Here is a 13,278-nt window from a genome sequence, read left to right on the forward strand (position 1 = left end):
TGACCAGGAACTCTGTTTCAAAACAAAGGACTGAGATAGAAACTCTTCCCCCCCCCCCCCCGGCTGTGTTTGCTCCAATCTTACTTTCACTTTTATTGCATCTCAGATGCGTCTTTTAAAAGGCAGTTTTCACTTTTACAGGAACCCCTCTGCACCCCATGAAATTATTGTTTTTTTAATATTAACATCAGTAAGGCATCAGAGGCTTTCCGTCTTCCCGAAGATCCTAAAGAACGGAACCTCGTGGGAGGTTTGGATGCTCAAAACCCAGCCATTAACACAGGAGGTGACCAGATCGCCTTCCTGGGGTCCACGAGAGAAGGGTGTTTGGGTGAAAATACGTCCCTTCCCAATGGCAGGAGCATCTTTTTCCACGACTCGTGAAATGTTTGTGGGGGCCTGTGATTCCTCTTTGTGGGTCTCCTCCGGACACCCTCGGGCCCTGCACTGCTTCTTGCAGGTGCAAGAGAGATCGTTGCCACAACTTCCCCCTCAGTTTGTGCTGACCTTCGGGTGGGTCTTAGAAAGAGGAATCGGCGACAGGAAGTGAGTTGAAAAAGTTTCTTTTGCTCTAAGCCTGCAGAGGAGAAGGCGAGCCGTGATGGGGTGGCTGTGGCTGCTGTTGCTGCTACAGGATCCGGTGCCAGGTGAGTTGTGTGACTTGGGAGACGTTGGTTGTGAAACGGGAGCAGGTGAGCAAGCAAGAGGGCCGGCCCTGCTGTGAGGCAGAGCGAGGCATCCAAAAGGGAAATGGGAAAGACCTGGGCGAGAACTGAGAAGCGTTTCATCTGAGCCTGGCTTCTTCTGCCTCCTCACGACAGGAGCCATGAAACCCAAGCCTTTCCCTTGAGCCAGCCCTGGAGGGAGGTCCCAGATTCCTCTTCTTCTTCTTCGAGAGGGTGAATCCTGCCACCTTCCACTTCAACCTCCCCTGAATCTTGCCACGGCTGATCCTTGACCCCCTGCCCAACATTTTTCTTACTGCCCCCCCTTGCACTGTCTCATGGAAGAAAGCATTAAGGATGAGGGCCAGGAGTACTGGGGTCACCCCAGAGATGGAGAAACAGAATCCCAACTCTCTAAAAGGCATAAGAATTTTATAGTGCTTCCTTCTTCACTTTGCGGGTGTATGTATGTGTTTCTGAGGGCTTCTGCTGACCCTCCCCTTCATGGTCCACATCGAAGACTCCTCTTCCTGACACTCCTGTCTTCTTCCCGAAGGCACAGCATCCTATGGAGCAGAAGGTGCCACGGAGGTGACCGGAGCCCTGGGGGAATCGGTCACTTTCCAGCTGAAGACGTCTCCACCCTTTGAACTAATTTCCTGGCTTAAAAGTGAGAGAAACAAAGACCCTTCCAATATTGCCTTTTTAAAGCCCAGAGAGCGATGTACACTCGACATATTGCACCGAGCCTTTCAAGGGCAACTCATTGCCTCCGAGGACTGCAGAAGTTTGCAAGTCAGAGATCTAAGATCAGGCGACTCTGGAAGGTACACGGCTCAGATACATCGAGGTGGTACAAGCGATCCTTTGCGGGAAGACTTTGACCTGCGGGTGTACAGTAAGTATCTTGACCGTTTCCAGATGTTTAAAAGGGACGGGCGCATCTCCTTCCCCGAGGGCCAGGCGGGTACAGGATGTCTGGGCATTTCAGGGAGACCAGCCCCCAGCCCTCCGTTCCCTTCCACACCAAGTTTCCTCATGGATGTTTCAACCATGGGTGGGTGGGGAGGTCATGGAGAGAAGAAATGTTGCAAGAGGGTCTCTGCTTGCAAAGGGAGAAGAAAAGGAGCAGCCGGGGGCACTTCTGCCTTTTTCAACCCCCCCCCAGCAAAGGCTAAGTGCTGGACGGATTTGGCCCCCTCCGCCCTCCACATCTGTCCTTCCTTCAGTGCTGTGTCTCAGTTTGTGAATGTGCTGCAATAAATGCGATAAATGAATGAATAATGAAAGAGACGGTTTGGCTCTCTTCTCTGTATCATTCTATTTCTGCCCCTTTCTGTGCAGAGCGTCTGTCGGAGGCTGACCTGACCGTCCGGTGTCACACAACCAGGAACGGAACCAGGCAGCTGAACTGTTCTGCAGGGCCCTGGGAGGATGATGTGATGATCAGCTGGGAGGATGCCAGCAAGGCAGAGCCTTGGGGAAAATCTGCCATCATGGAGCTCAGCGGAAATAACCTGAACGTCACCTGCAGAGCCAGGAACCCCGTCGGTGAGGCGTCCCGGACGGTGTCCGTGCAGGAAATGTGCGCTGGTAAGTTTTCCTCTCTTCAAAGCAAGGTCCAAGACTGCTCTTTCTGAGAAAAAATCATCCTTGCTATAAGCCAGTTGGAAATATTGTCACCCTATACACTGTAGAGGAGTAGCTCAAAGCCATCGTCAGCAGGAATCAGCTAGTGGATAGGTAATGACATTAAAAAAAATCCCTTGCCTTTACTGAAGGCCAGGGAGCGGGTGCGGAACCTGACGAAGTCGGATTGTAGGATTCCTTTGGCTGCTTGCTATTCTCATTTACTCTGTGTGAGGGAGACGGACGGAGCAAGGCAATTGGTGGGTCAAGGAAGTGAACAGTGGAGAAGATCTGGATTGTCGGGAGGGAGGCAGAAGAGATTTTAAAAAAAATATAGGGGGGAAACATTATCGATACCCAAACAACCGGGCTGCATGATGACTGCCCATTTGCCAGACATGTAATTCTTTTGGGCAAAGCCTTGCCACGTTGTGTTTTTTCCACGTCTAGCAGCCACTTCCGAGGCGAAGGGCCTCAGAGGTCACGAGGAAACCCTCCTTGGCCCACCGGCTCCAGGAATCTGCTTTGCAAACGGAGTGTTGTTGGAACGGTTTCAATGCCCGCTTTCCCTTTTGCAGGCCTTAACGGAGTCCAGGTGTCCAGTCCGCTCCTTGGAGTGACCGCAGCCGTGCTGATCGCCATCAAAATGGTGGTCAGCGCCTGCGTCTTTGCCAAGTGGCTGTCGCGCTGCCCAGGGAGAAAGAGAGAACCGCCAGTGCATATTCGGCTCAGGAAGAGAGCGGCTGCCGGAGAGCCCAGCCCGTCCCCACCTTAGCCTCTGTCTCCTCCCGAGCTGGTCCTCCCCCAGCAGCAGAAAAGTGACTTTCCTGTGGTTTTAGCCCCTGAGCCTCTGCTAAGGGAGACATTTCAGCCCCGAGGGCCTCCTTGGGCCACCCCCTTTCCAGACACGGACTTCTCTGCGCAAGGCTTAAGAGACTGTAGCTGGCAGGCTCAAGGGGGCATTTTTTGCTTCAGTGGGGCTGAGTTGAAAATATTTGCAGCATTTTGGAAACGGTCAGAAGCCTTAAAAAACACAAAACCAGGATAAATCATTTTTTTCGTCACCCAAAGGATGCTCGAAACCATTTTAACTTTCTGCATTTTTTTAAAACATCAGGTTGGATCCAGAGGAAGGGCTGACAAACTGAACTACCATATTTTCCCTCTGATTCCAAGCGGGACCTCAGTGCGATTCCTCCCATGTCTTCCACTTGACCTCTTAAATTGTAAACCACTCTGAGGATTACCAGGTAGGGAAGGATATAAAATACACATTATTCTTGCATTAAGGAATATCCCTTATTGTTTCACTCTCGTTTTCACTGTGCTGGTGTAGTTTCTCTTTCCTTTTTAAAAAGTTTTTGCTGAGGTTGCCACCTTTTTCGGCAACAGGGCTCCACTGCCCCTCTTCGTCTTCCTCCCAGTAGTGGCCAGTTTTAGGGGTTGGGTGGTGGCAGCTCTCTCCGTGGCCTCCAGGTTTCAGCCTGAACTTGACAGGCGTAATCCCACCGGTGGAGCCGGAGGCTCAAACCACCTTCAGCACCATGGAGAGTTCCCTGTTCAGAGTCTAGCTGGGGCCAGGGAATGATTCAGGACAGAGGAGGGCCAGCTTCAACGTGCAAAACTCAAGACTATTTTCAGGGTGGGGAGAGGTAAAGCTGCTAGTCCTCATTGCCTCCACGGTTGCTAATGGTTTCCTCTGCCATCAGTAACATAGCTTGCATCTGATTCCTCAGGAGAAGCAGGTTGTGGCCCGTAAAAGCTAAAAGGCGAAATCTGTTACAAAACACTTGCATTTTGCTGAAACGGACTAAGGGGGGGCCACTTTTCTGGACACGGCTCTGTTTTTCATTGCCGTGGATTGAGGTGAAGGATCGGTCCTTTCTGCCCCCCCCCCGGCATCATTTAGCACCCGGTATGCCAGCAACCTCCCTCGGGCCAGCCGGACCCTCTCTGGGGGGGAGAAAGGCCCAGGCAAGGTGGGCGGGCTGAACCCCCAAAACCACTCTTTGAGTCCCCCAAAGTGTCCCAGGCCCCTGTTTTTATTTTTCAAACCCTAAAACAAAGTAGAATTCCTCAAATCAGAAGGGGTGTCTTCCCCCCAATAAATAAAATTTCAGTGGGTGCAAAATCGAGTTCCTCCCCCCCCTCCCAGATACATCAAAGTCATCCATGCCCAATTTGGCAGCACAGAATTCTCTTCCGTATTGAGAAACACACAATCTACAGAATGAATTAGTAAAGGGGGAAAAGAACCCCACAGTTTAATGTTCATTTAGAAAACAGGTTTTATTATATATATATATAAACACCAACATTGAGCAAGCATTTTACAGAGGCAGGGAGAAGCCAAACAGAAGCTAAGCAGAGGCTGTACTCAGAAACTGGGTCGCTTTGGAGCTTAACTGGGAGGAGGAAAGGAAAAATATGGTACCGTAGTGACCTTGGTATCCGGAGGGGGATCGGTTCCAAGCCCCCCCGCCCCGCAGGTGCTGAAAAATGTGGGAATGGTGAATGCTATACATGATTTCTGCCTCCCTCTAGTTCTGCTAAATACATCTTGGAAATGCATATAAATAGGTGTATCAGGGGAGGGGGTAGTATTTTCAACCAGCGGATAAGTAAATCCGTGGATACTGGGAATCCGTGGATGCTGATCCTGCGGATAGGAGGTCCTGCTGTACAGTACAATGAAAAGCAAAACGTTCATTCTGGTCCGTGCATTTGGGCTTGGCTGTCTCAGGGCGGCTTTCGCACTCGGAAGCCTAGATGGGCCCGTAGTATCTTCTATAAGCTTCTTTGAAGCCGATTTGGTCCGCCAGTTCGTCACAGCCGGGACTGAGTTCACAAATCTCTCGATAGGGTTCAAGGGGGTCGGGGGTCGCGACCGGGGCGGCCACGATGTTGTAGAGCCTGCCGATGAGAAGCGGGGGGTTTGGATCAGTGGAAGGCAAGGGTGGCTGTTTATACGTCACCCCGAAAATGGCTGGTTAAAGGAAGCACAAACTTCCTGCCACTACAGCATCCTTCAGAGCCCAATCGGACCCGTGAACGATGCCTTCGTTTACCTCCCAAGGACCCATCGGAAAACAAAAAACAAAATTAATCTGTGCAAATGAGGACCGAGATAAGCTTGTCCTTGAGCAATCAGATCTTTTTTTTCCTTCAGAGAGCACCGCTTCGAATGATGTGCTGGCCGAGTCCCCCATTTTGGCCCAGGGAGCATTTTTAAGGGGCACAGACTTGAACAGCAAGATTAGCTCAATCATCCTGATCGCCCCAGGTCTTTCAACCCCCACGAGCCCCTGTTTCTGGCAGAGCTAGATTTCCAGAGGCAGGGTTCAGTCTTAGGGGGGAATGGGGAGCTCAAAACTCAGCCCCTGTAACTAGTTTTAAGTTTTGTTTTTACCTGCCGTAGTCTTTCTTATCTCGCTTCACCAATGCCGCGCTCTCGCGCCGAGAGAGGAAAGCTGGAGGGGGAGGAAGGAAGAAACCAGAGCTTCTTTAATAAAACAGGTGGTCAAAATCTGAGCGACACACAACTCCCATCATCCCCACGTCCTCTCCAAACCCTCCCGCACTGAAAAGGACTCTTAACAAAACTTTCTCCACTTCTATGGAGATCTTTCCCTGGTCAAGTTACTTATTCCCCACCAGCAACACAGCGTCTTGAGTTTTCCTATACACAATGAGGACGGGGGCTCAGAAAATCTCCGCTTTTGTTTTAAATATGAGAAAGCGTGGCGCTAGTCCTCATTGTTTAATAGGAAAGAGAACGGAACTTTGCCCCATCCATCGACTCCGTCAATCCTTTTTTTGCATGCCGCCCTGCTTTAAACCCATCTGCAAAGCATCTCTCTGACTGTTGGGGGATTTTAAAAATTAATTTAAAACGGGGGTGGGGGGGGAAGCACTGACCTTCAGAGCTTCGGGCGTCGTCGGAGTGAGCCGAGTCATCTGGAGACAAGGAGGACAAAGAGAAAATAAGCAAAAGGGTCCCGGAGTCCTCTTCCATCGACCGCACCACATGGGTGCATTAGTTCTGGATTTGGGCTGGACTAGATGACCCTCGGTGTGGCCCTTAATCACAATAACCTGAGAGCGACAGAGCTGGACAGGGACCCTCAGGCTTGGAGCCCACTTCGTAAAGCATCACAGTCCTCCAAGAGGGGTCAGTTTGCCCGTCTACTCACCTGCGCCGCCGAGGCAGAGGAGCGTGGCCACGGCCAGGAAGCTCACCAGCATTAGCGTCTTCATGTCGGCTGGTAGGGATGCTCCGGTGTCGATCTTCTCTGCTCCTTCCTTGGTGCCGATTCTTCTCTTCCTGGGTTTCGGCTCCTCCTTTATACTTTTCTGGAAAGCCCCTGGCCGGGGACGCGGCGCTCCCCCCACATCCTCCAGAGGGGCAGGTCCCAGGCTCCCCCCGCTGCCAGCTCTATTTTGGAGCCCCCGGGACGGGGAGGAAAGGCGCTCCTCAGCGCCAGCAGCAATTGTGGTTCGGAAGCAGGGGCTGGACAGGAGCCCGGAGCCGCCGGCCGGCCGGCCGGGGAGGGAGGGAGGGAAGGCCTGGGGCAGGGAAACAGGGACCTTTTAGGGGGTCCCCAAGAACAGCTGCATGGCATTGGGGGGAGCCAGGAGGCGGCTGGCATCTGGGTTCAAGTCTTACGGGGTGGAGGAAGAGAGTATGTTTAGATGCAAGGGGTTCTGGTAGATGCAGATTTGAAGCAACCCAGACTGTAAGTTGGAGAGGGTGGCTAAGTTCCAGATGTGGAAAACTTTGGGCACACCCCCCCCTGGACTTTTGAGACTACAACACCCAGCATCCCCAGCCTGCGCTGCCCGTGATCCAGGATAGTGGGAGTCGGCATCCAAAGGTTCAGCACCCCCCCCGGGGGGGGAGCAAAAAAACTATAGCAAAGTTACCCGCTTCTTCTCCAGCACTGCCCGGGCGGAGATTTCTAGGAGACTCCGGGATGCCCAGTAGGGCCTTTTTCAAAAGCAAGTCGTGACTTCGGAAGTCCCTGCTTTGAATCTCACAACTGTCAAGAGCGGAGCAGGGCGTTGCTGGCCAGGCTAGGAAGCAAGACGTCCTGGGTTCGAATCACCGCACAGTCATGGGAACGCTCTGTGGGAACCTCTCCTTGATTTTATATCTTGTCCGCATCTCTAAAACCCTCTTTAAGTTGGAAGTCACAGGATGGTGACCCAATGAACGTCCCATTCAAATCATGGACGGCACAAATCCGGCCGCGTCGTCTCAGATCTTTTCTTGCTGGTTTCTGGAGAGGTTCAGGGGAGCCCCGCTGATAGGGGCAAAAAACACGCCACCCTCCAAACCCCAAAGTGGGGCATCTCAAGCAGAGCTTGGAAACGTGCTGACAACGCTTAGCTAGGCTGCCTGGGGGATTCTGGGATTTGTAGTCTAAAAAAACGAAACCAGGGAACTTGTCTTAAACTGATGTTTCTCCCAGGTAGGAGCGAGAATAAGAAAGAAGAGGTGAGAGAGAAACAGGGCCTCCCTGCTCACTCCCTTCCAGGATGGGATCCTGGGCTGCCTCCTTTGAGTCGGGAGAGCAGGATCTGTCCCTCTAACTCCAAAGAGTCCCGAGCTTTGGACGGTCTCAAGGCTAGCTGTCACGTGCCGGAAGCTGCCTGGAAGGAAAGGGGAGCTGGATCAGGGCCAAGAGCCACTGGCAGCCGAGGCCAGAGAAGCTGAGCCCGTAATTACCAGCTACGAGCCGACACAGCCATCTTCTGGACGCTGGCGGCCGTCCCTCTCTTGGCCCACCTCCCTGCTGGGTTGCCGGGGGTTCAGAGCAGGCCACGGGGCGCTTTCCAAAGCCTCCAGAATCCGGGGAGCGGAAAGAGCCGCCTCCTGATCCCAATGGCTTGCAGATGCCGGAGAGAGCCGTGCCAGGAAGAGGCGAGCCTGCCACGTCTGCCGGGTCGCAAGCCGGCTGTTCCAAAGCTGGGCACCTTCCACCGGGACACTCAGAAACATTACTTTAACCTGTGCCCAACCTGGCCTCTGACGATGCAAGAATCCAAAGGAGACCCACTTTTGGAAATAACAAGAGAGAAGCAGCTCTTCAGGGCGAGGAGCTATGCGGACGGACGGATGAAAGGGGAGACCCAGCCGGTGGACGGTACTGTACAAGCTTTGCAAGACCTCTGGAGCTGCCAAAGGTCACCGAGCGTGTTCCTAAGGACCAACAGGAGATGCAAACCCAGGATGCCCAAACGTGCCACCAGTGCTACTGCCCCTCAGCTTTACAGAGTCATTTACTTCTAAACGTTACTTGTGACTTTTTTTGTGAAACCGATCCTCCATGAGGACCAACGGCATGGGATGCCGAAGAGTGGAAAGGAGCAACAGCCACATTATTTCGTCTCAGGATTTTGCGGGCAAAACCCACACCTCACAAGGGTGAACGGAAGGCGTTTGCTCTTAAGTGTTTCTGGACTACAAATCCCAGAATTCCCCAGAAATGTGGGAGCCTGTTCCCCAAAGCAAGGAAGTCACCCTGGTGCTCCCTGGGAGCTGTAGATGTTTGGGAGGTGCTCTCTACAGTCTAGCACACAACAAGGCCATGACTTCCAGGAAGAGCTGGGGAATTCTGGAGTGCTCAGTGGCTCAGTTATCTGGCTGCAGAGCCCGAGGTGGGGAATTCGAATCCTCACTAGGCCTGCTTGATAAGAGACTGGACTCAGTGATCGATAGGGTCCCTTCCCGCTCTGCAGTTCAAACATGATGATGACTATGATTCTGGGAGTTGAGGTCCAAAATTCCTGAAGAGTACACGCACCCTTAGCGAAGGAGAACTTTAAAAAATACAGGTAGCATTTGCTGAAAACTCAGAAGGGTGAGAGAGACAGGACGGCAGAGATGGAGGGCTTGCCCCCCCCGTGTGGGAGGGTGGTGGTGGGGTGGGTGTCCACTCCCCTCCTTCTCTCCCCCTTGATCCTCAAACGCAACTCGCGCAAGATAAGGGGAGGGGGAGCACCCACAACAGGGAAGCCTAGTTAAAAGTTCAGCTACCTTGTCCCGTTAGCTCAGGCTGGGTGAAGCATTTCATCAGCTGCAAGGAAAACAGAAGCTGGGTTATAGACAAAGCCTGCGCTGGACCCCAGCTGGCCTGGTTTGAAACTCATCTCTCACACGCCCCAGGCGTGCTGGTCTGTGTGCGGAAGACAACACAACGTTTGTGGTCAAATTTAAGGAAAAAAGGGAGGGAGAGTGGTTTAGTTTCTGGGGCCGTCCACCTCTGACGTGCATCGCTGAGCCCTAAACGGAAGCCCACGTCCCAGGGCTTCGAGCAGAAAAGCCAAGGCTGGCTGGAAGTGGCCCAAGCCTTGGCCCAAACAGCCCACGCTGGCCATGGGGAACGCCGGGCAGGGCCAGCTGGCACCCAGCTCTATATTTACAGTGTCATCAAGGAAACCCATGTTTACAAAACGGGGTGGACGGGGTCAACCTTTACATCCAAACACAACAAGACCGCTAATTAGGAGCAGAGGCAGAAAACGAGGTCCAGGAGCAGCCGCCTCAGGGTGCTGCCTCAGCAGAAAGACTTCCCGATCCTGTCTTTGCAGAGCCCTTGTGATAGGAATGGCGTGAGGGCGTTGGGAAAAGGGACTTCCCCCAGAATTCCCTCGGCTAAGGACCCTCTTGCTTGGGGTTTTGAGAGGTGGAGGAGAGCCCTTTTCCAAGTACCGACTCCTGCCAAGAATTTCCTTGCAACTGAGGACAACGGAGCCTAAGCAAAGCTGTTCCTCCAGGTACCCCCCCCCCCCCGAGATTCATGTGACATCCTGGATGGCCAGCTCACTTCCTTTTCACATTCTTTACTGGAAAACAGAGGCTGCCTTAATGTTGCTTCCGCTCCCCCAGAGCTTGGGAAGTGTGTAAGAACATCCACCAAGTCACAACTAGACAAAAACTTACTTGGATAATGTGAAGATTATATATAAATACATATACAGCCAAGAAACCTGTTTACAAAATGCAGATAGAGGCTTAGGACCAACTAAAACCTGGAGAAAATGAGGAAAAGGAGAGTAAACCACCCAGTCTTGTCTACAGTTTCAGGACACTGTGGACGAATATGAAACCTGGGCCCTTGCCCTTCTGGGTAGAAGCAACACTGCCTTGCAGAGGGATCCATCTGGCACACGGCTCAGGCGCCGGACACACAGAAAAGAAGGTTTCTGAAGACGTCCAGCAGGAAAGGCCATTGGGTGTTTAACTGTTGCTGCCATCACACGGCGGGCTCTGGAGAATGCCCTGGCGGAGCCCGCAAGCCCCGGATCAGACCCCCGGGCTCTCCAAAGCATGGACAGCTTTTTTCCTGACAGAGGACCTCCCTGTGAAAGGCCAGGTAGCATCATCTTGGTATCAACAAAGTTCATCAAGCGTGCTCACGGTCTTCCGCCCATCTGCAGCCACTGCCTGGAAGCAAGGAAAAATAATTACGTGCCAGCTGGAGCCCTCCTGTTCAATTTCATAAGGTTAACATTTTAATCCTTCAGAGTGTCACGGGGGGGAGTTTGCTCATCTAAACACTGAAAGTTCAAATATGAAATATTCTGTGCATAAAACAAAAGATAAGCACAGAGAAGACAGATGTTATCTCCCCCACTGTTGACCTCCATGACAATAAATGAAAGATGTAGATAGGCTCTGACTAGCAGATGCCTTTTAGCCCCTGGGAGAGCACCTTTTCTAAATACGTGGTTAACGGGTTGTCACCCTTGAGTATGATCCGCAGGACTCACCTGCCACGCTTCCTTGCGTTTCTGGATCTCCTCCTGCAGGTCCGCAATTTTCTTTCGGCCAGCGAGCACCGCTTCGGCCAGCCTGGCGTTGCTCTCTTCCTTCTTTTTTAAGGCCCTCTGGAGGAATTCGCGGTGCTTCAGGAGATAGGGGACCACAACGTTACGGACGTCCGCCTCGGGGATTCCACTGGGACGCCTGCAGGAGAAACAGGGAACAGCCTTGGAGGCAGGAAAGGGAAAAGGACCCTCCCGGTATAAAGCCCTACTCTGATGGCCTCCCGGGCGAGATCCACCCCGCGACGGGAATTGCAGACGTTCTGCACCATGCAATGGCTTTATTCCCACATCTCAATTCCATTTTGGCTCTTTCATTTGTTTCCATTGGGATCTTTGTGATTTTAAATACTGTTCTTTTTAAAATTTGCACTCTCAGGGCTTTGCTTAGCTGGGGGTGGAGAGGGACATAATACATAAACCAGCACAGTGTTAAGATCAACAGCATTCTCATGTTTGGCTACGCCTGTGTGCAGCCTCCACACACCACGGTGACAGACACAGCCCGACTGCAACGTTTTGAGAGGCAGGCACCTCTTCCTACAGGGGTGTGTGTCACAATAAACCGCTCCTTACCAGGCAAGGGTGTCTCTTCCCTTCGCTTCCTCTACAAGCTTATCCAGGGATTCAAACAGCGCCTCGAGGTTTCCTTCCTGCTTTAACTCCTGGATCTCCTCCTGTGCACAGAGGAAACACAAGATGCTCGAGCTGCATGCTGAAAGGAAAGCTGGGGCAACCCCATCCAGGCCCCCCATAAACTGCTTTAGCACTTTGGTGTTGGATTTCACCCTGCCTGCAGCCAACTTTGTTTTACCCATTTACTCCCTGCTTCCCCTGCCTTGCTTTCAAGTATTAAGAAGCTACATCATCCTGATTTATTAACAGCGGGAGAGCTGATCGCTGCTAAAAACTGGAACGCCGCATGGATGCTTGCATGCAAAGACTGGTTATACAAGAAACGAACATGTCATCTAACCATCAAGATTAAACAAGTCCTTTTTTGTTCACTGCTTTTTGCCAAGTAAGACCCTTTTCTCGTTCCTCCTCTTAAGTGCAAAGGCTGATATAAAAGAAAATTCGGTGCGTTCCTCGGCTCTTACCCGGACGGAGCTTTGCAAATGGGAGATAAACTGGTCGTAAACGCACTTGGTGAGTCTAGGCTGGGCTTTGTAAAGGCGCTTGTAGCACTTCGCAAACGTGTGGTACCTATTGGAGGAAAGGGAAAAACCTCTGAGGACTCTTTGGAAGCCCCCCAACGCCTAAGAAATAAATAAATAAAAAGTCAGAGCGGAGTTTTGGGTCCTGCGCGCGTTGCAAATCTGGTTCTGGAACAAGCCCCCAAATTCCCAGGCTGGGCAGGTGCCTACTAGGGCTTAAAATTTTTATCTTTTAGCCCACTTTTCTTCTTCCACGGCCATTTATGTCATTAAAGACACCATATTTCGAAACCACACACCCGCCCAATATCCGCTGGGGATTGGTTCCAACCCCCCACCGCGGATACCGAAAACCGCAGATGCGGGGGAACCTCCTAGGAATCGCCTTCCCCCAAACTCATCAGAGCACCCGAGAGAAAGAGAGGGGGGATTATGGGAGTTGTAGTCTCAAAAAATCTATTTATGGGTGCTGGGCAATGATGGGACTTGTAGGGTTAGGAAAGTAGGCTTGTGAACAGAGAGGATTCTGGGAGCTCGTAGTGCCCTCAAGGACAAGGGGATTCTGGGTGTCCCAATGGGGGGGGGGAGGGTCGGGGGCATTCTGGGAGTTAGGGAAAGTAACGTTTCTCGAAGTCTCGCGAGAATCCCCGGCCACAACTCTCGCAGAACTCCCGCCCCCCCCCACACACTGTCTGCCAAATCTCGCGAGATCTCACCCGCCGGTTTCCAGCGTCCGCAAAAAGGAGTCCACGATGAAGTCCAAGATCTGCTCCCGCCCGAGGTTCCCCTGAGAGGCCGGGAAGAAGGAGGAGGCCGGGCAGGGCTCCCTCCCTGATGCCTCTTCTCTTCCTCCTCCTTCTTTCGCCGGCGCCGCCATCTTGGATCCGCCGAGCCCGCGCGAATCCGAACGGCTCCGTGGCTCCGCCCACCGCCGCTTCTGATTGGCGGGCATTCCCCGCTGCGCAGGCCCAGAGCGCTCCCTTGGCTTGGCCCCGCCC

The 13,278-nt window shown here is 52.5% G+C and overlaps 3 protein-coding genes across 3 annotated transcripts; 1 reads left to right on the top strand and 2 right to left on the bottom strand.

Moving 5' to 3' along the window:
* The first annotated feature begins 305 nt into the window (after nt 1-305).
* LOC140702829 (SLAM family member 5) lies at nt 306-3,587 on the top strand. The gene is made up of 4 exons (XM_072984207.2): nt 306-647; nt 1,222-1,563; nt 2,010-2,258; nt 2,873-3,587. Exons 1-4 carry the CDS (start codon nt 602-604, stop codon nt 3,067-3,069), a joined length of 834 nt encoding a protein of 277 aa, XP_072840308.2. The 5' UTR covers nt 306-601; the 3' UTR covers nt 3,070-3,587.
* A 938-nt stretch (nt 3,588-4,525) lies between these two features.
* On the bottom strand, nt 4,526-7,201 carry BGLAP (bone gamma-carboxyglutamate protein). The gene is made up of 4 exons (XM_020815260.3): nt 6,488-7,201; nt 6,213-6,251; nt 5,704-5,764; nt 4,526-5,207 (listed from the first exon to the last, which is right to left on the bottom strand). Exons 1-4 carry the CDS (start codon nt 6,549-6,551, stop codon nt 5,060-5,062), a joined length of 312 nt encoding a protein of 103 aa, XP_020670919.2. The 5' UTR covers nt 6,552-7,201; the 3' UTR covers nt 4,526-5,059.
* Nucleotides 7,202-10,235: 3,034 nt separating this feature from the next.
* Nucleotides 10,236-13,247, bottom strand: PMF1 (polyamine modulated factor 1). The gene is made up of 5 exons (XM_020815258.3): nt 12,997-13,247; nt 12,224-12,329; nt 11,700-11,800; nt 11,070-11,265; nt 10,236-10,743 (listed from the first exon to the last, which is right to left on the bottom strand). Exons 1-5 carry the CDS (start codon nt 13,230-13,232, stop codon nt 10,690-10,692), a joined length of 693 nt encoding a protein of 230 aa, XP_020670917.3. The 5' UTR covers nt 13,233-13,247; the 3' UTR covers nt 10,236-10,689.
* Nucleotides 13,248-13,278: the final 31 nt, after the last annotated feature.

Source organism: Pogona vitticeps, chromosome 15 (genome assembly GCF_051106095.1).
Source record: "Pogona vitticeps strain Pit_001003342236 chromosome 15, PviZW2.1, whole genome shotgun sequence".
Lineage (NCBI taxonomy): Eukaryota > Metazoa > Chordata > Lepidosauria > Squamata > Agamidae > Pogona > Pogona vitticeps.